This window comes from Sinohyriopsis cumingii, chromosome 12 (assembly GCF_028554795.1).
Source record: "Sinohyriopsis cumingii isolate HCF-2022 chromosome 12, ASM2855479v2, whole genome shotgun sequence".
In the NCBI taxonomy this organism is placed as follows: domain Eukaryota; kingdom Metazoa; phylum Mollusca; class Bivalvia; order Unionida; family Unionidae; genus Sinohyriopsis; species Sinohyriopsis cumingii.
Window position 1 is genome coordinate 51,991,545 of NC_142972.1, and position 21,577 is coordinate 52,013,121.

General features: G+C 37.2%; 1 protein-coding gene across 5 annotated transcripts in view; it reads right to left on the reverse strand.

The window, feature by feature from the left end:
* Window positions 1–15,676, reverse strand: part of LOC149786436 (tyrosine-protein phosphatase 10D-like) — a 405,711-nt gene extending 390,035 nt beyond the window's left edge. For 2 of the 5 annotated variants that reach the window (XM_089976878.1, XM_089976879.1), the window contains exons 1-2: window positions 10,407–10,614; window positions 4,876–4,964 (exon numbers count right to left, since the gene is read on the reverse strand). In XM_089976878.1, the coding sequence (XP_089833004.1) occupies window positions 4,876–4,938 (63 nt within the window). In that variant the 5' untranslated portion in view covers window positions 4,939–4,964; window positions 10,407–10,614. Of the gene's footprint in view, window positions 1–4,875; window positions 4,965–10,406; window positions 10,615–15,381 lie in introns of those variants that run through there. The other 3 variants (XM_089976883.1, XM_089976882.1, XM_089976880.1) reach the window with 2 other exon arrangements.
* Between the last annotated feature and the right edge of the window lie 5,901 nt (window positions 15,677–21,577).

Consider the following 21,577-nt stretch of genomic DNA (forward strand, 5'->3'; position numbering starts at 1 on the left):
TATATATATATATATATATATATATATAATGCATTTAAATTGTGAATCTTGTCACATTAATGGCTTTTTACAGGACACAATGAAGATTATTGTATTTTCGTATTTGCATATTGGTATAATGAACATTGCAGGAGTGGGAGTAATGTAGAAACATCATGTAGGGGTCATATCAAAGAGACTTCAAAGCTCAACATCTTTAAACTAACGATTGTAATGACTGAGTTTACCTGTAAGGATTTTGGTCATTTATTGTCTTTATTTCTGCATTTAAATGTGTCCTTTTGTGTGGCCTTGGCAATATTGTGTTTATTAGATAACAGACGCTGTACCCACTCAATTTCAATATACAATCAGCAATAATTAATGCCTGACTTGTCCAAGATTTTAAAGTGCTGTTATGGTGCGATGAGTTAAAATGTCTACTTGAATAATTTTATTACGATATTTTAATCAAGAAATTTTCCTAAAAATGTGTAAACGTTGTCACAAAGTTTAATAGGTATATGATATTGGTGATAATATACTACTGAATAACAACATGTCAGTAAGTAAGTTCAGGCACAAATAATATACATGTTAACATTAATAATTGAAGACTACCTTTGCTGTTTGGAGTTTATCTACAGGCATATATTGATGTTTTCTCCTCCATGTCTACATAAATGCATACTAGATGGTCTATGGATTTAACGCATTTTATGAAACTGCTTCTATTGAGAGAGAGAGAGAGAGAGAGAGAGAGAGAGCATATGATTGGCCAAGCGTATTTCCAAACTTGGAAAGAAATTACTTCAAAAAGTGATAGCGCCAGTGTTGTGATAAAGTGATATAGCCTCTGCAGCGATATAATTTGTTCAACTGATATATTTCAATATTGTACGAAATGACATTTTACATTTGCAGATGAAACAGGTACAGTGCAAAACAATATGTAAACAGTATATTATATGCCAAACAAATACTGTCATCTTCAATAAAGAGTATCATCGATGACCCAAGGATGACCCATTATATGTATACCTGTCATTTAATAGTACGTTGTGTACAGTCACTTGTATTATTGAGATATACTAATTAATGAATCGTATGACCGACACCTCGGATCTCATGGTCCCTGAAATTAAGGTATCCTTACTAATATAAATGCAACTCATTTACAATACTTGGTCAAGGAACATACACTAAACAAAAGTTTCTCTGTAAACCTATTTTTTGTAAGGCACAAGAATCATGATTTTGACTTTTTAGTCACAAAATAAAGTACCTCTTTTATACCTAAAGTACAAAACTCCCACAAACTTGGTCAAGAAATTTGGTCTAGAATAACAGGTAATTTGCAATGCCATATTTTTGTGATCAAGGTACTTGACCTTTGAAACCCCTAAATCAATAGGCTTATTTTTGATCCACTGTGTAAGTTGTCCAAAACCATTTGTGGAAGATGCATATAAATGCACGATACCTTTTGTGCAGAAACTATTTAGTTTGGTTTCAGATAATGAGTGCTCTTGACCTTTGACCTTTTGGTCCACAAATCAATTGTATTTATTCTTACCCCAAATTAAAGTAGTCTACATGACTTGACTACTCACTTAGTACAGCAGCGGACTAATAATCCAAGGTCATGAGTTCGATACTCAGCATGGCCAGATTAGGTTAGCTGCCTTGGTGTGCCTTTCAAAAAGGTAGCATAACATTGATAAACCTGTAAATAGCCGCCATCCAAGGGAAAAAGTAAAATGGCCTTTTGTACACAGGTGACCTTGTTTTGCAGTATTGTTTTGTCAACAAATATCATGCATAGAAAGCCATTATTGTTATTACTGTTATTATTATTATTATTATTTTAATGTACTAGTCAACAAAATCACAAAATACATGTATATGTTGTTCTCTCTCAAAGTTATATTTCATACAAGTCTAATGTATTATCACTTGAATACATCATATAAATAAAATAAACACCGATGTTATAAAAAAGAAAATAATCCTTGATCTTTGTATTGTGTACGAACATTAATTTCAAAACTAATTGATGAGTAACAGAGACAGAAAAAGAGAATAGTAAAGTGTGTATAGTATGTTTATATGGGGACAATAGATATGTAACATTACGCCAACATGATAGATGGTTATAGAGACAACGGAGATTTGACAATATGCCACTATTTTTAGGACGAAAATATAATGACACGAAGAAATGTTATATTAAAAATGTTTATAGTTCTGAAATGATGGTTGGCAATAGTGACTTTCGGAACTTAACACTAGACCACTATTTTATAATTTTAAGTGACAAGCGGAAGTGTATGTTAAAAATTCCCCCAGGATTACCATCTGAGAGAGACTTTGGGACAAAAGGGAAATCCTATGTTAGAAAATGTCCCTAGGCTAAACATCTGTGGGTATCATTGGGGCAAGATGTGAAATGTAATGTTAAAACTATTTTACTTACACCAGTCTTATACCATCCTTTACCAACAGGTACTAACCCAGAACATCCATCTACTGTCGAACATGACCTACGGAATGGCCAAAATCCACTCTTCGACTTACCAAGAGGTCGGAGTGCTAACATACAGTCAAAGACACTTATACACAGTAATATATAATTAAAGAAGAGTAAAGAGAAGGCGTGCTTACACATATGCACAAAAATAGTCTTGTATAGTACATTGAAGTTCTGCATCATGCTTGAGTGTATGTAGCTACTAAGAAAATATTTTTTTAAATCCTTGATTCCCACTACTATAATCCCCTATATAACCGTATCGGCAAAACTAACACCTGCTACCACCCGTATAGTCTTTATAACTCTAAATGTGAACTGCACGAAAAGGTAGAGGGTAGAAATATACCAACTATAGATACATCGTACTTTTATACTGTCACACATTTAGTGAAAAAAGAGAAAACTAGGGGTGTCCATACTTATACAAACCTATATACTATCATACGTAGAGTGAAAGAAGAGAAAATATTATGATTGCTAATACACATAGACATACATAGATTTCTACAGACATTAACCATAATGCAGACAAGAACAAACAGACAGGTAAGGACAGTCATTGAATTATGTTTACAATCCAAGACATGCGTTAAAACAGATATTAGAGTGACATTAACTTTGTAGCTAAGTGGAGTTTCGAATTTGTAATACTTGTTTTCGTTTCATTTTTCTAGATTAAATTCTCTTACTAAAAGACTACCCATTGTCGTCTGACAAAAACTGCCAGAATATTTTGTTGCAAATATACTGTGTCAGAAGCGGTAAATATGGTTATAAAGTTTGTAACAATGTTAAATTCTGCTAATAGATTTAATAAGCTAAATGATTTGATACAATGTCAGTTCATTTCCTTGCATATGTTATCTATCAGACGGTGAATGAAATATAACTGTGAAGATAGGCGTGAGTTAAACTGGTCATGTTTGAATGGAATATATGGATTTGTAAGACATTTTTTTTTACCTGTAGAGCTTTGCTCAATTTTGGCAGCGGCGACAATTATCACCAGAGCAAGTGGGCGTGGAATCTCTCCATCCTGTTTAATGTTTCTAGAAGACTATTTGTTGGCGTGTGTAGGTACTTCTACTCTTTTCACTTTCTCCACTCCATGTATGAGACTGTAAAAATATATTTGCCTATGTGTGTGCATTCCTAACCGTTTCTTTTCTTTGAACTGATGTGTGATAGTGTATGTGCATGAAAATGTTTGTGTACGTCTTTGTTATTACTACCATTTTGTCTCTACTTTGCTTTCAATGGCATTTTTTTAGGAATTGTATTAGATATTTTTGGATGCAATGGATGTTAAACGGGACATGAGTTTTAATTTGTTTATAAGTGAATAATAGATAAATTATATGGGGATATGGGATTTTGTAAGGGATTTAAATTGTATTTGATACCCATCTTTTACATCCTACTGTTGATGGCCAGTAGAAAAGTGGGTTTTGGTCACTTCAAACTGAGTGCTTGACTAGCAAATGTGGGGTATTGAACAGTTCATTACTAGGTGTTGGGACCCCGAGTGGCCCAGTGGTCTAAAGCGCTCTCCGTTACAGATCACTGCCATCTCACCTCTGTATGCGTGGGTTATAGTCTTGTATTCAGCCAATGTAGGTATGTGAGAAAGTTTGTCAGTAATTTCTCGTCGGTCGATGGTTCTTTCCGGGTTTTTTCCCCCGGGTTCTTCCTCCCACATTAATACTGGCCGCCATGTATAGCATATCGTGTGGTGAAAAATGGCGTCAATCCCTCCAACAACAACAACATCAACAACAATTACTAGGTGTTGGATACTAGATAATTAGCCGTTGGACGGAAAATGACTGGGTTTTGATAGGAAATAATTGGGTGTTGAATATGATACAACTGGACGTTAGTCACTTCAAAGGGCATGTAGAATAGTACAATGTGTTTATTGGTCACTCGAAATTGCATGATGAATTGTAAAAGTCAGATATTGGATAGATGATCACTAGGTACTGGATAGTAAAAGATCAGGTGATGGATAGTATAGTTAATTACAATGTGTTGGATAGTAGATAGCTAGATAATGTATATTATATAACTGGATATTGGAGAATAGATAAATAAGTGCTGCATAGTAAATGTGGTTTCAACATTGTTTTTCCTCGTTGTCCATTTAGGTGTCTACGTACGTTAAACCCATATACATTTTGCAACATTGGAATTTGCGTTTTATCCAGGACTACCCATTGATGTGGAAGGTATGAATATCTCATCCGCACCCAAAGAAATCGTTGTACTGTGCTAATTTTTACTGGCCTTTAAAGTTCAAACTCCAAAATCCATTTGAAAGAGTGACAGAAAGAAGTATGTTTAATTTGTAAGAACATTCCTACTTGGATGAATGCAAGAACAAGGAACAGCCAGCACGTAGTGTCCATCATACACCGCTCCGCCATCTTGGTGACAGCTACTTTTCAACAAACTGAAATATACAGAGCCTTAATGTTAGATGCGAAAAAACAGAATAAATATATAAATTTATATTTCATTATAAACTTGCCTTCCTTTATGTTTACATTCGTTTCTTTTTACATTTTAAACACAATACACGAAATCCTCTGTTTGACAAGTAAGTTATGTTAACATAAATTGTCTCAAGTCCAGCTTCATGTAGCTGTATACTTTTGAGTTGGTGTCAAAAGAAGACCAAATATGGTTTAGTGCCATGAAAATGGAACTAAATGAAACTAAAAATGTATTCATACAATATGGATGTCCCTGAGAATGTAACGCAAAGTTCCAAGTCAAACTGGAGCCTTAAGTGTCTATATTTGTGTGGGGGGAAATGTTGAAAATCAAATTTAAACTTGTTCAGTTACCTACTAAAACGCTGAAATAAAATTCGTTAGAGATGTGCCAAAAAAAAATGAACTGGGCAGACTACCATTTTGTGTTACTGTATGCTGTTAAGACACGTTGATCTTAAATTAAGTGATGGAAAGAAGTGAAACTAACAATTTAAGTAAAATCATCACAAATTTATAAGTTGTAAGAGACACAAAAAATTTGAATTAAATCACCAATAATTCTAAATGTCTTATAACAAATCAAATGAATTACATAATCTTCAGTATCCTCATATGCAACAATGATGCAATTCAGAATGTCTTTTAATTAATTCTCATAATTTCCAAAATAACGTGTTAATCCAAATTCAATAAGCTTTTAGTAATCCTCATGAATATTTTAAATGAATATTTTTTTCCAATTACAACAGAACTGGAAAGGACTAGAAAAGAATGGTCGTAAAATAATACTGCGATTTTGGTTGATCAAGTTCGTTTTTATGCACATGTTCACGTGAGCTAGTTATGAGTCGTTTTCACTGGAAACTTCCATTCAAAATGTAAACTAATCTGTTTCAAGAATAATCTTAGCTCTAATAGAATATGAACATACTATTTACTACGTACAATCGTGGGCAAAAGTTAGTCATGAAAACATCCTGCTCACAGATGGCAATTATCTTAAAGTACCATCTACATTCATGGACCAAAAACGTTAAACACACAATGTAGATATACATAGTAATGCTTCTAGGTGTATGTGATTAAGGCATATTGTGAATGTGACGGCCTGATGATGTTAGTGCACATATTATTTTTGATCACTGTAATGTATCATTTTATATCACTTACTTACTCTTTTTCTTCTGAACGTCATATGGAAGATTACTATCAGCTAAATATGTAACCGTCATTAAATAAAGTTCTTCTTCATCATCATCATTATCATCTTGTTGATGTTGTCGTTGATGATGATGATGTTGCTCTTGTTTTTGTTGTAACAGGTTATTTCTACCCTTGTTGATATACATGAACGAAAGAATTTGCAAATATTATCTATGACTAGTGAACAAGGGTTCTCCAGAACAATGCATGCTTTTTCGTCTGTTAAAGATAACTAGATGAAAAATTAAAGATGCGTTTAGAAACATTTTTAGTGAGCTTCATATGTTCACTTTTTGATGACATCAAAATTGTCATCATCAGCGCAACGACTGCTTAAAGTCATACAAGTCAAGGTTCATAGGCACGACACAATAGCTAAAATCTGTCAAACTAAGTGCAACATTTAAAAGACCTTACTGAGAATTGTATTTCCGTCTATATCCTATGGGTTTTAGATTTTAAATAACTTAAACAAAATAAAATATAAATGAATTGACCAAATGTCAATATTTACAATATTGTCGCAAAACAATGCACGTGTTTTATTCAAATATGTGTGAGTCAATGATATGAACAAATATAATTGCAAGCTTACACCCTCCCGAATCAAGTAAAATAACCTATTCATCGAAAATTATTGGAAACTTAAATTAATGCCGATGTGGTGCCTCAGGGATCGTCATGAAAAGGATTGGTACATATGCCAATCATCTCAGCTTAGAAAGAATTGAGTGTTGTTATACTTCATTTGTTTGTTCGTTGCGCTGTATATAAAATATCTACTTTGTAGGAAATAAAGGAAACAAACATGCTAACTAACTTTTGACCATAACAGGTTGGTAAAATTAGCGTCCCGAAGATCTTACCTATTGAATACTCAAACTGGTTTTGATATTCTGTTCTCTTTTACAAGCAGACCAAAAGCTCTGTCCTTCTGTGAACGGCAAATTATGTAAGACTCATTTTATTTAGTTGAAGACATAAAATACATTCAAGCATGATGCAGCATGGATCTCAAAATTCCAGTCATCTGCGTGTCCTAATGTGTAGTTTTTGGAAATATCTTACTCTTGAAAAGTTTTATGACTCAGTCTAGATTAAAGCATTGACACGGTCAAGATTTAATGTATTCTCACAAATCTTTATTATCACTCGAGTATTGTCAAGTAAAATATGTTATGATCATTACACGTTTATATAAGGATACAATTTTAAAGCTTTCTCTCTGGAACAAGGTCTAGAATTTCCCTTGTGTCATACTTATAAATATGCCCTTCACTCTTTACTTTCATGTACATGCACCTATATACTTAATATTTCAATATTGAATCAGTTATATATCAAATTTAAACCAGAGCCCCACGAATATGAACCAAGGATGATGTCTGATCCAGGGATTCCCTGCAACCATGGATGACATTTGACAATGGGACACTTCACCATGGCAACCAAAGATGACAATCCTCTTATAGATATTTCATGACTTTTCGCACATTGCGTTTTGAAATATATGAGGTTATATAAAGACAGTTGGATGGAAGCAGAAGCAACGAAACAAAATCACGGAATAGGTTAAACCACCTGCTTGTATAGAAGGTAAAAGCTTGTACAAATAGCACGAAAGTACACGCAGTTTAATGATACAAATTATAACATCATTTTGCCCATTTTGGCTTAGCCAATAGTTCATGCATTATTCTTTTGATTCACTTAACTGACATACCTGTAATATACATCAAAATTTTGGACTAAATAAGGTTCCAAATGAGAAACTAGACCCATGAAAGACATATGAAATTGCATTTCTTTCAATGCACTTTAAATTATAAATACTAGTTTATGATAATGGTCCACTTTTACCTCCCATGTACTTAAGAACAAGGATTCAACTGAACTCTCTGTCCGGCTTGAGAATAGAACTACGTCACCCACCTCAAGCTAATGAGGATGTATCATTGCAGAGAAGCAATGTGACAAGCTAAAACGGTAACATTAAATTTGGTGCCAGTACAGGAACAATCACACATGTTTAAAAGTATGTCTCACCATCTTGTGCAATTGATACAATGAACTCACTATGTATGTTATACACAGAATTAATGAACGCTTTGATTTGAAGTGAAAGTTTGTAAAGATTCTAAAAGAGCGTCGCTGTCACTGAACTTGGCTAGAGGTATGTAGAGAATAAACAAGATTTGGTTCTAAATCTCTCGTACCTAGTTGACGTTTGCGACCACAGCTGGCAAGGTTTTTATTCATTGCTCAACAGTGGAGAAAATGCAAACGACAGTGTTTCATATGATAAAGTATCAACTGTATTTACCTGTGTGCAACACACACACACACACGAACTGAAAATCATCTTGACCCGTATCTACTGTTACATAATGTTTAGGTAAAATCAAGTTTAATACTAACGTGATTTGCTTAAGATGTACAGAGTTTGTTTTAATTCTATTACATGCATATTGTTTTAATTTTCTAGCTACTTGTAGAAATCTCGTTTAGTCCCTGTAATTATCATATCTGATTTTGCATGTAAATATATATAGTATACACATTTTTACTAACCTTAATTTTATTGTTTTAATTAAATTATTGTTAATTTTAGTATGTATTATAACCAAACGGTTATAAATATGTTCTTGCAGTACACGTTTTCATGTACATGCACCGCTATCCTTACAAGTGTGTAATTGATATGAACTATATGTCACTGTCACATGTTTTACATCTGCATGTAAGGTATATTGCATTTACAATCACTCTGTTCTGCACAATTGCATGATCGGCTGGAAAACCAACAGTATCGTTTGATATTCTGTCATTGCGATGTTTTACGATTGCCATAAAGAATGTTTCTCTACGTCTCGCTCAGAAGATAACACACTGCGTTGCATACCTTTTGTCAATTGGACTCACTTTACGTTATGGTAAGGTATACAACAAAAGATCAGGAATTACTCATTGAATCGGTCCAGCACAACAGTTACAATAAGAATCCCCTTATCTCTGCTATCATAAACTTAGAGTTAATTCCTAAGTTGATGTAATGAAATTAGACGATCTAATTTCAAGCATAAAACTACAGGTGGATGAAATAAATGTACAAGAAAAACTTTATAACATATCTTAGGCAGAAAATGAAATATATAATAATTCAAACTGCTCTTTGCCAGGTATAGTGTTCTCTAAATCATGATTCTTGTAGTTTTTCTTCACATTAATAATCAAAATATGATATCATCATAAAATAATGAAACCCTAATTATGAAATACAATTTATTTAACAAAATTACTTTCATTTATTGTTTTTCTGTGCAGCTAGTCAATTCAAATTAAAAGATTGTTTTCAAAGAATATGAACAAATTGAAATCTAAACACCAGGAATGTAATGTTTGTGCTGATTTGTTTCAGGAGTAAAGCTTATTGTACGAGTGAAATATTAAAATTATTAATGTTTGCAGAAACTGTTGTAAATTAACCTTTTTGTCAAAGGATATCTGCCACTGCTATCAATAGTGTTTAATAAGACCCCGCTTAGGAGCAGAGTACTTCAGTTTTCATACACAAACACTTACAATGGCAGATACCTCCAGCTCGTAAACTGCAAAGGAATGTAATCAACAGCAATAAATTAGGTTATAATCCCTTCTGGAAAACTTCACACTAATGTAATCCATAGCAAACAAACTGCGTTATCATCTATGTTGGTATGCACGAACACATACTCAAGTTTATCGTTGGTTATTGATCTTGATTAAATAAGTAAATCTACTTATAGCCCAGTCCGCATTATCGCTTCTTTATATATGCATTCCATGATGAAACGTACACTTATTTGAACCTAATTATTCCAACGTTACAACTTAGCATAAGAATAGAACTGGAGATTGCATCACAAATCCCATGCTTCTTATTACATATCCACCACCATCCCGTTCTTCCTCTGCTCTTCCTGGACAGTGTCCAGACAGTCATAAAGCAGAATCTGGTTAAATTCTGAAGTGTCTTTCTCCTATGATTGGATCTATAAAGTTCGATGAGAAAGCATTGATAATTTATCAGCATTTGAAATTTTCCCTTTTTCCCGGTACTCAAGAGTTATGAGCGAAGGAGATCTACTAATTACAAAGTTTCATATATGGTTTAACATCCTAAACCAATTAAAATTATCCAGCTGTATACTCACCCAGACCAGTCCGGATCAGTTGCGTCGGTGTTGCTGTAATAAACTAGACGCCACCAAACATTATAGTAAATTTGGTACGTAACTGAGAGACAGATGGAGGATATCTCAATATCACTGACATGTTGTGGATAACATGTTTAAGACTGTATGTTAATGTCTGACTTTATTTACAGGTATTTATCTCGTAAAATACTATTATAGCAACCCCAAACATTGATTTAGTGCATACCACGTTCAGCTGAGCCAAATTTAATCCACATTTAAATTTACCTGTCTACATTTACTTTGAAGTCTTGACTATACGCGTCTTCCTGGTTCGCAGATCAAAATCGTTTTATAATTAATTTGTTGTGTGATTTCTAGGAGAAAAATATAATATTTTGACCGAAATATAATTTACTTCTGCGTGATTATTTTAGCCATGATCTGAAATAGTCTGTGGAGTTTACTCCTTAACATGTGCAGGGATGTTTCTACTATTTCTAAAATGGGACCCACATCCATGGAGCTGGAAAGTTTCACTTGGAAAAAGGTAAAATCGAGATATTTGAACACTGTTTTTTTGTAAACGAAATGTATGCAATGAAAAAATGTCTGAGCATTTAGATAACTGTATAGTCCAGGGACCATACTATGAGGACGATTCAGGTGAAATAGTGGCCTTTGTGTCTGGTCTCTAAATGGGCCAAGCATGATGTAAACTGATCTCACGACCCTGTTATTTTGCCATTCACGATATTAATAACCAACGTAAACGCTGACTTTTGTATTAAGTGTCTCTTCAAGGGAAAGTGAGGACTTAATAAAGAAGTGTTTGATGTCTTTTTTGGTGACAAAAAGCCAAATATGATTGTCTGTTTATGCACGTCGGAAGGGAATTACGGCTCAGTGAATGGTTGTAACCAGATCCACAGCTGATATAATTAATCATTATATCCGCTATTTTATCCTACAAACGTATGAAACAAGAACAATTACTATGGAAACAGTTTTTGAAATAAATTTTAACGATAATTTGTTTTCGAGTTAGTGGTCTTACAATACAATAAATATAATTAAGCAAAATGCTGGAAATGTTTGAATCATTTTATCGTGTTTGATATCTTTTCGTTAGTATATTTAAAGTTACCATTTTGAATCAAGCATGTTTGTAACAGTATACATAGATATATCCTAATGTTTGCCAAAATGCACACACTCTTGCTAGGGCTAGAGAGATGCAATTTGTTTCTGAATATTAGCGTTCAGCAATGTCTCAGTAAAATGTTAGCCTAGGATACCTTGATGATTTAGATACTTTGCTATACTAATCATGGTAATTTCTCTCCAAAGTTAGTATAGTAAGGGACTTAGAATAGTTGAAAAGTTCTCACAAGCAATGTGTTGCATTGGAAAAAATATACAGTTTTAGGTATTGATAATGGGTACCCAAACAATCTGGGAAATATCACTGATATGCGAATCAGGATTATATATTTTGTTTTCTAAAGAAACATACCAACTCTTTCTGAATTCTGCCACTGTTATTGTTATTTGAAGCATAAATCAGTATTTGGAAGCAATTTTGTCTCCTATAATATAAATCCAAACAATGCATTGTTCGAATTTAACATCTGCGTATTTGAACAATGTGAGTTTAAAGGGTAAAATTCAAATTAAGCTTCATGCTCTTTCCATAACACTTAATTTTCAAGTGATATAATAATTGGCTAAACTCCATAAGGTAGATGAATTCAGCAAAATCAGGTGCAACATTGTGAAATATGAAACGATTAATTTACTCTGAAATTTGTTATTTAGCGAGCAGCTTGATACTGTACACATAACCGTACCGACTAATAATATTTAGTTGACTAGGGTGCAAAAATATATTGTCAACGTGAAGTAAGATATCTCGTTTGCCCGAAACCATGTCATTTACAAATGCGAAACCATATCTTTTCAGATCTTATCTTCATTTAGCTAGGATGCGATTCTGGCGAAAGAGTGCATCATGTCCTTCATTTTGCCATATACGCAGAGAAATCTTGTGATCTGCCACAACCTCATTTTCAGGTTATTCATTGCTTTCGCAAAGTATAATATTAACTCATGTACCATTGGTTCCGTCAGCATCGTTAGACAGTTTAAAAGTAGTGATTAGTGTCTGGAATAAGTTTTTGTGTCAGTTAAATGAGGATTCATGTTAGCAATTATATCTTAATCTATCAGATTATAGCAGGAAATTGAATTAAATAAATTGATAAAATTCCACGCATATGGAGACCAATCAAGAGCAAATATTGCTATGTGGAGGTTTATATGCTGATTGCTAGATAAGTAAAACATGTTTATTGCAGAGTTCAACCTCTAAAAGTATTAAGATAGGACTCTTGTACCTCTTTGTATGTCACCGGATGTTGACAGTGATCGTTTTTGGGGTTACTGTCTTTAGCAATAACAAAGTCGCATAACAATTTAATTGAATCAACCTAAGATCAATTTTAATACTTTAATAAATGTCAATAATTTTGTTTTTGGTATGTGATATTTTTTGACTCATATGTTAGCAAAACAGACAGTTGTTTTAACAACTATTGTAAATATTCAAAATTTGCCTACTCCACACTAACATTTTTCTATCTTCTCACCACTTTAGTCTAGACAGGAAGGGAGAACAGTTACTTTGCATAACATTTGGAATAAGGGTAGATCCTGTTCAGGTAAACATTCTACTGTTTCTTCTGATGACGTGTTCTACAAGAACGTTTGTAGGCAATCGATCACAAATATCTGTTTAGCACATTTGATTATGCGCTATATACGAAATGTTTGTACATAATGCGTGTGTTCGGTCCTGGTTATTTGTGAGATTGAATACTAATTAACCTTAATAGTCCAACATTAAAAGGATGAAAGTGTTTTAAACCAAACTTTAATTACAAACCAGGAAAACATTCAAGTTGAAAATGAAAGAAACCGTTTAGTGGTTCTTTCTTATCTTGAATAAATTTAACAAGAAACGTTTTAATAAAAGAGGTTGCATAGCAAGGTCAACATTAATGCAAACTCCGAGGTTCTATATCTTAAATTATAAATAGTTCATTTTTCATAAAGTTTCATTGATGCACCACAAACAGTCCTTTGTTGTTTGCAACTGTTACTTAGACATCCCTCCTCTTTGTGAACACCACTGTATTATTACACATTTACACCAACACTTCCTAATAGGCGAGGTTTTACGTCAGGGTTTATGTGAATGATGTTTTATTTATCTGAGATGAAAGATTGGTCTTCTTATTGGCATGCGTCATGAGTACATGATATTAATTTGCAGTGCTAAATGATGTTCTAAGCCGTTTTCTTAAATGAGAAACACTATTTAAACGATTCAGTTTTGTGACAGAATTTTCTGTAAAACGTGGTGTAAATATCGAAAACATCGAGTCAATTACCAAATCGAAGGAGGGAAGCTTCGCACAGGAGACACAAAGGAGTGATGTCAAGACAAAACCCACCTATTAATCATACCTCTGGGGACTTGGTTTCTGAAACATTTTCATAGATTCATAATCTTAGCACTCTCATCTTTAAAATATGTGAGTAGAATGTTAAGCAAGCATTCCTTAAATATAACGAAGTAAATAAACAATATGAGGAAGGTACATCTTGAAAAAAGTGGACGCATTCCCTCCAATCTCATGGATGGTCTAGTAACCCCCGGTTCCTGACCGGTTTCGTTTATTGTTCTTGTTGATGATTCATCGGTTTTATTACTATGTCTTCTTTGTTAAGGAATACAAAACTTCAGACACCGGTACAGCCTGCACAGCCGCGTTTTGGACGATGTGACAATAGTTTATGGTGGACAATAATATTACAAACCAAATTTTGCATTAAGTGCGACCGGAACACGACTTCCTTTAGCGGTAAGAAAACAAAAGCAAAAGATAATACTTAGTGATTAATAAAAACATTTATATTCTATTGTGTGTAAAGAAAAAATAATCAACGTTTTAATTAAAAAAACTTCAACGTTTATGCTGGTTCGACACCCACTAGTGTATCATATTATTGACGCAGCAAAGTTTCAAGTGGGATCGCCCACTTGTCCATAAAATGAATGAATAGGAGCTTTTTTGTTTTCAAATTCGGTCGGGGATGGAAGAGGTAGAAAGGGCTGAATTCAACTCGATTAGTGCTGAATTCTAATTCACCGTTCGGCTCACTAAGTTGTCAAACGAAATTCTTGTAGAAAATAAATTGATTGCTTCATATACGGAGGTGTCAAGCGCAACCGGAGAAGAAATGAATAGTTTTACTGCATGATTCATTGTACAGACAGCTTCCGAACTCCCCAAAATCTTAACTTTATGGTTCATTAGCAGAAATTTATTTCTTATTGTTTGATGCATCTGCGTGATTACGATGACATTATTCAAAAGTCTTTTAAAGACCTTCCTCCATAAATATATCTGCTGTCAATATTAGCAAGGCAGATTTTAAACAAACTGGATAATATTTCTGTTTTGCTCCAGCGATTGGCATAACAGCAAGCCATTTAAAATGTAAAGCAATTGGTATTGTAAATGTAAGGCCCCTAACTGCATGAAATTGGTTCCTCGGAAATTTTTAATGGAAGGAATAAATAAACTTGAAAATAAAATGCATGGATTCCAATTATAATATGATCTTGAAAGGATAATCTTAAGGGAAAATATAAAAAGTATGATTAGTGAGATTACTGTTTCATATTGTAAACCTGTAACACTATGTTTTAAAATTCATATTTGTCTTTAAATTACCATGCAACTTTAATGAAAAATAGGAGAGAGAGAGAGAGAGAGAGAGAGAGAGAGAGAGAGAGACTTATAGACCTATGTATCAAATACCTTTATACTACCAGCATATATTCTACCTCACCCCTTCCCAAACAACCCTAAAAAAAAAAAAATCATACAGATCTATGATATCATCTAGCTCGACTGAAAGTTACCTTTTATCATGCGATCCGGACGTTTAAGCTTGTGCTTCATCAATAGCATCCTCCGCTAAACGTCATGGAATCGAGCCGATGTTGTCTTTTTGTACTCAAATAGTAACAAGCAACCAATGACAATTTTACTTCCGGTTTCGTAGTTTGACGGCAACAATGCGTCGTGTCCGGTTATTGAATTTCCAACGTCCTAATTGACACAAAGGAGACAACTCAAATTAACTGTAACCTCTGTTACATAACAGTTTTTCATTGTCCTCCGATCAAATAGCATGATATTAGTTGCACGTATTCATTGGTCAAAAGAAAACATATTCATAACAACAGGGATAGTATATAACACACCTTTGTGTTTCGCCAAAGATAATTAAAGGTAACACGTTACGTTTGTTATGGTTAACTCATATGCTTCTACTTATTTTGCCATGTTTGTTGCTTCTACATGGTTGTATTCGGAAACAGTTTTAGAAGAGAAGGTGGAAGGGGCTATGAATCTTTAAAGAAGTAGTCAAGGTGTCTGTGCGATGTTATCCCTACTGTGGGAGCCCAGCGGGCGAATTTTCTGAAGCTCATGCATTTTAGGCATTTCCGGGGCATAATTGCAACCATTTATTTGTGGTCTAAGGTTGACATTGCCCGGGATGGGAGTGGGAGACAAGCGCCCCAATCCTCCAAAATGCCCCATACGGCCTGCGTCTCTTACTGCCTCTGTCAACTAAAATCCAGCTCCTGGCCTTCGCGAGTGGCTTAGATTTGAAGCCCGGCAGACCATGTTTTCTACTAACAGGAGAAGGGGTGAAGGCGGCCCACTGGCGCCTTAAAACCAGTTGCTTCGGGTAGATGGGACTCGTAAACCTTGGATGGTAGCTCATCTAGGAGAAGGAAAACTCCGATTCCAAACCTCTGCTGCCTTGTGGCTATACCCACTCATGGGAAAGGCTAAGGGAGTAAACCCCGACAGAAAATCCGGAGATGGAGTCCCTAAGGCGGTATGACATTGACTTCAACGTCATTCCGGCAACTCCTGCGACGCCGTTGGTGCCAAGCTGTATCGGCATTCGTCGTTCCCTTGGGCACACCAGCTGCGTGGAGAGGGGGGATCTGCTGCATGGGCAACAGCTGATTCTCCATACCACCCTGCCCAGGCTTCATAGCTCCACTGGAGAGGACACTCCAGCGTCGTCGTACGGCGTCGGCACAACACGAGAAGTAGCAGTTTACCGGTTCTAAGTCAAAGCTCGATTGGCGTAGAGCTTGGCGCCAGGGGTTACTTCTGACGGTGGGAGAGATCATCAGGTCTCACTGGACAGCTACCGCCCGCCTCAAGCTGGGCAGCCCCCAGTCAGTAAGGTGCTGCCCGCCATGGCCTGCCTGCTTCACTGGGTTCGTGAAGCTTAGAGAACCATCTCGACAAGTGGGCCACAAAACTCTGCACCAGGAAAGACTAAAAGAAGAAATAAAAAGACTCCAACTCTTCGTTTTGCAACCTGGAACATCAGGAGCATGTGTCCTGGATTGACCACTGACCTACAGCAGATCGACGATGCACGGAAGACTGCCGTCATTGACAGAGAACTCTCCCGACTGAACATCGACATTGCCTGCCTCCAGGAGACCCGACTGGCTGACAGCGGCACCATCAGGGAAGCCAATTACACATTCTTTTGGCAGGGGAAGCCCTTGGATGAACCCAGGCAGCATGGTGTAGGCTTTGCCGTCGAGAACACGCTAATCGCCTTCATTGAACCTCCATCATCAGGTACTGAGAGAATCCTTGCCCTCCGGCTGTCAACATCCTTAGGCCCGGTCAACATCTTCAGTGTGTACGCTCCAACCCTCTACTCCACCTACGAGGAGAAAGACAAGTTTTATGAGGCTCTGGATCAGGCAATATCCAGTATCCCCAACAATGAAAGCCTTTACTTACTAGGAGACTTCAATGCTAGAGTGGGAGCTGACCATGAGGCCTGGTCCACCTGTCTCGGCTTTTTCGGAAGGGGCAAGATCAACGAGAATGGTCAGCGACTGCTGGAGATGTGCTGCTCCCACAGCCTATGTGTGACAAACACTTTCTTCAAATGCAAGGAGATCCACCAGGTGTCGTGGAGACACCCACGTTCACGCCACTGGCACCAGCTAGACCTCGTCATCACCAGGCGTGCAGAACTGGCCAGTGTCCTCCTTACCCGCAGCTACCACAGTGCCGATTGTGACACGGACCATTCCCTCGTGGCCAGCAAGGTGCGAATATTACCCAAGAAGCTGCACCACGCCAAGAAGAAGGGTCACCCACGCATCAACACCTGCTGTGCAAGCAACCCAGAGAAAACACAGCAGTTCATAAGCAAACTGAAGATAAGCCCTCACCAAAGTGACACCTGATGACACCATTGATTCCAAGTGGTCCCATATCCGTGACTCTGTGTACAATTCAGCCATCACAGCTTACGGGAAGAGGGAGCGAAAGAATGTCGACTGGTATGAGGAAAACTGGGAGGAGATGGAGCCCGTGACTGAGGCAAAGAGGAAAGCCCTCCTGGCATACAAGGCTGCACCTAGCCCCAGAACACTACAAGCCCTCAGGATTGCAAGGAATAACGCCCAGAAGACCGCCCGCCGCTGTGCCAACACCTACTGGCTGAACCTTTGCAACAGTATACAGACAGCTGCTGACACCGGGGATACAAGAGGAATGTATGAGGGTATCAAACAAGCGACAGGCCCCCCCAGCTACAAGACCGCCCCCCTCAAGTCCAAGACGGGCGAAGTCATCACAGACCAGGGGAAACAACTGCAGCGATGGGTTGAGCACTATCTCGAGCTATATGCAACCCAAAACAATGTCACTGGAACTGCCCTGGACGCCATTCCAGACCTGCCTGTCATGGAGGAGCTAGACACACAGCCCACCCTGGAAGAACTCGGAAAAGCCATCGATTGCCTTGCCTGTGGGAAGGCTCCCGGAAGCGACGGCATTCCGCCTGAAGTCCTCAAGAGCGGAAAACCAGCACTGCTCCAGCCCCTACACACACTCCTCTGCCTTTGCTGGGAACAGGGATACATCCCACAGGACATGCGTGATGCCAACATCGTCACTTTGTACAAAAACAAAGGAGACCGTAGCGACTGCAACAACTATCGGGGCATCTCCCTCCTCAGCATCGTCGGAAAGGCCTTCGCCCGTGTTGCCTTGGCACGCTTGCAGATCCTAGCCTCCCGCGTCTACCCAGAATCCCAGTGTGGATTTCGAGCCGGCAGGTCAACTGTAGACATGATCTTCTCACTACGTCAGCTGCAGGAGAAGTGTCGCGAGCAGCGGATGCCCCTCTACGTTGCCTTCATAGACCTGACGAAGGCGTTTGACATGGTTAGTCGGAGTGGACTCTTCAGACTTCTGCAGAAAATCGGCTGCCCCCCACGTCTGCTTGCTGTCATTATGTCGTTCCACGAGAACATGCACAGCACAGTGTGCTTCAATGGCGCAACATCTGAAGCATTCCCAGTCGTTAGCGGAGTCAAACAAGGCTGTGTCCTTGCACCGACGCTCTTTGCCATCTTCTTCTCCATGCTTCTCCAGTACGCATTCAAGGACTGCAGTGAGGGAGTGTACATCCATACCAGGGCTGACGGCAAGCTGTTCAACATCGCCCGTCTCCGTGCTAAGACTAAAGTCACAGAGGTACTCATCCGTGAATTGCTCTTTGCCGACGATGCAGCCTTGACATCACACACGGAAGATGGACTCCAGCAGCTGGTATGCTGCCTCTCCCATGCATGTAAGGAATTTGGACTGACCATCAGTTTGAAGAAAACAAATGTCATGGCACAGGACACAGACTCCCCTCTCTCTGTCTCCATCGATGGGTACAATTTGGAAGTTGTCGAGAACTTCACATACCTCGGGTCAAACATCTCCAGCTCACTCTCCATTGATTCTGAGGTGGGCGGCAGGATTGTCAAGGCAGCAGCAGTGATGGCCAGACTTAACCAGAGGGTCTGGAACAACCCCAACCTCACAGAGAAGACCAAACTGCATGTCTACCAAGCGTGCGTGCTCAGCTCACTTCTCTACAGCAGCGAAACATGGACCACCTATGCAAGACACGAGAGGAAACTCAACAGCTTCCACCTGAGATGTCTGCGGCGCATTCTGCACATCCAGTGGCAGGACAAAGTACCCAACACAGAGGTTCTAGAACGCGCCAACATGAACAGCATGTTCTCCATACTCAGCGAGAGGCGCCTTCGCTGGCTCGGCCATGTCAAGAGAATGGACCCAGGTCGCATTCCCAAGGACCTGTTATATGGGGAGTTAGCAGAAGGTGCACGACCAACTGGACGACCACATCTGCGCTACAAAGATGTTTGCAAGAAGGATATGAAGACAGCAAACATCAATGTCAACGACTGGGAGAGCTGTGCAAACAACCGTTCCAGCTGGCGTCTAGCTGTCAGGCAGGGAGTTCAAAACGCAGAGGAAAAGAGAAGAATAAAGCAAGCTGAAAAGAGAGCTAAAAAGAAGGATAAGCAAAAGCGTACTTTGGAGCTATGCCATCGTCTCTCGTAGACGGACGGATGCCAAGATAGGAGATATTTGTAACGAAAACTTTCCCTTTGTTTCGCGATCAAAATTCTTTATTTGAAAGGGATACTAGGTTGCACTGAAAGGGACTAACTTCAAATTTTGTGGAGGTAAAGTTGAACCACTAATTTAGTTTTCATACTTGTAATTCTCTGCTCTAAGAGTCCGAAATTAAGCCTTTAAAGCAATAACTGTTTCTTTTTAAAAAAGAAATGAACATGGTAGAGTACATAACTTGCATAAAAAAGTATTACGGCCATCATGTAAATAAGAGCTCAAAAATGGTTGGCTCATGCCCAAAATAGGATCTGAACTTATTTTGGCCATTTTTCTTTTGTGTGATTTGCCCCTTTTGCATTAAATTGTATAATTGTAAAAGAAACATGGATGTATTTTCTTCTTGAAAATAACGTGTTATTAATTTACTTAAATATTGAAGAAGGATTAAGACTTGCAGATGTCCTTTTGGATGGTCATTTTGCGTGCAAAGTGTCTTTCCCAAGGACATACCGAGACAGCCAACGCTATACCCACTTTACTATTGCTTTTCCAATCTGGATGTAGAAAAAGAAAGTAGTTTCCAAATCCGCTTTGGTATGTATATTTATACTTTTGTAATTATTGTTCATGACTATCAATTGTAGATTTGATGTATAAAGTAGATATTATATAGTTAATTTTGTACCAAGATACAGCTTCTTCTTTTTAAAGATATTAAGAATGCTTGTAAATTGCATAGGATCGGTAAATATGTGTTTAAGATCATTATGTAAGTGTTTAAGATAATTAATAATGCTATTAATAATAAACCAGTTTACTAGTTTGGGGTCGTTCCCACTTAAGTGGTGGGTTAGTTGGGTTCTTGTATGAGGTGGGGTATGTACTAGTCGCCACGTAACAAGTATGAGAAAAATGCATTTTAGCGTCGTATGCTTGCATATATGGAGAAAAGTAAGCAACTGATTTCATTCCTGTTAACTATGCAGAACTATGCACTTTTTAATAGTCTGTCAAATAAATGTAGAAGTTTTCTTTTATTTTTTCTGTTTTTTTCCTCCACATAATCTTTACTTTCTTTTTAAATTGGGAGGCCCACGTAATCAATCGCAGTAGTTTTCTTCTTTCACTGTTTTGCGTCAGTGTCTCACTTAACAGTTTCATTTAATATATAACTACTGCTTTCATATACATTACGATTATGAAAATTAGTTGTTTTTGGGGAACCTTTAGCTATAATCTCTGCGCATTCAACATCAATTGGTTTTAAAATTATTCTCTAATAATACTTTCTCACTACAATACGAGTTAGTTTTCACATGTAAACACAACTTATGTCGTTTATATATTGTGTTTCGTATTTTCGAATTGATCAATTGTTTTTCCACATCACACGTATACCATCTGATAGTATATATGCATTTCTCTTTAATCTCTCATATATTATTCTGATATTTTAATAAACTTCTAAAATCATTGTCCCATCAATATCGTTATCAATCTTTGGATTCAGATTCATTAACAACAGGCAAAGTGCCAAATTGATATTAATTCCACAGTATCCTATCTTTTTGAAAGCTTTAGAAGAAACGATGAATCCTGTTCGTTTTCTTCTGA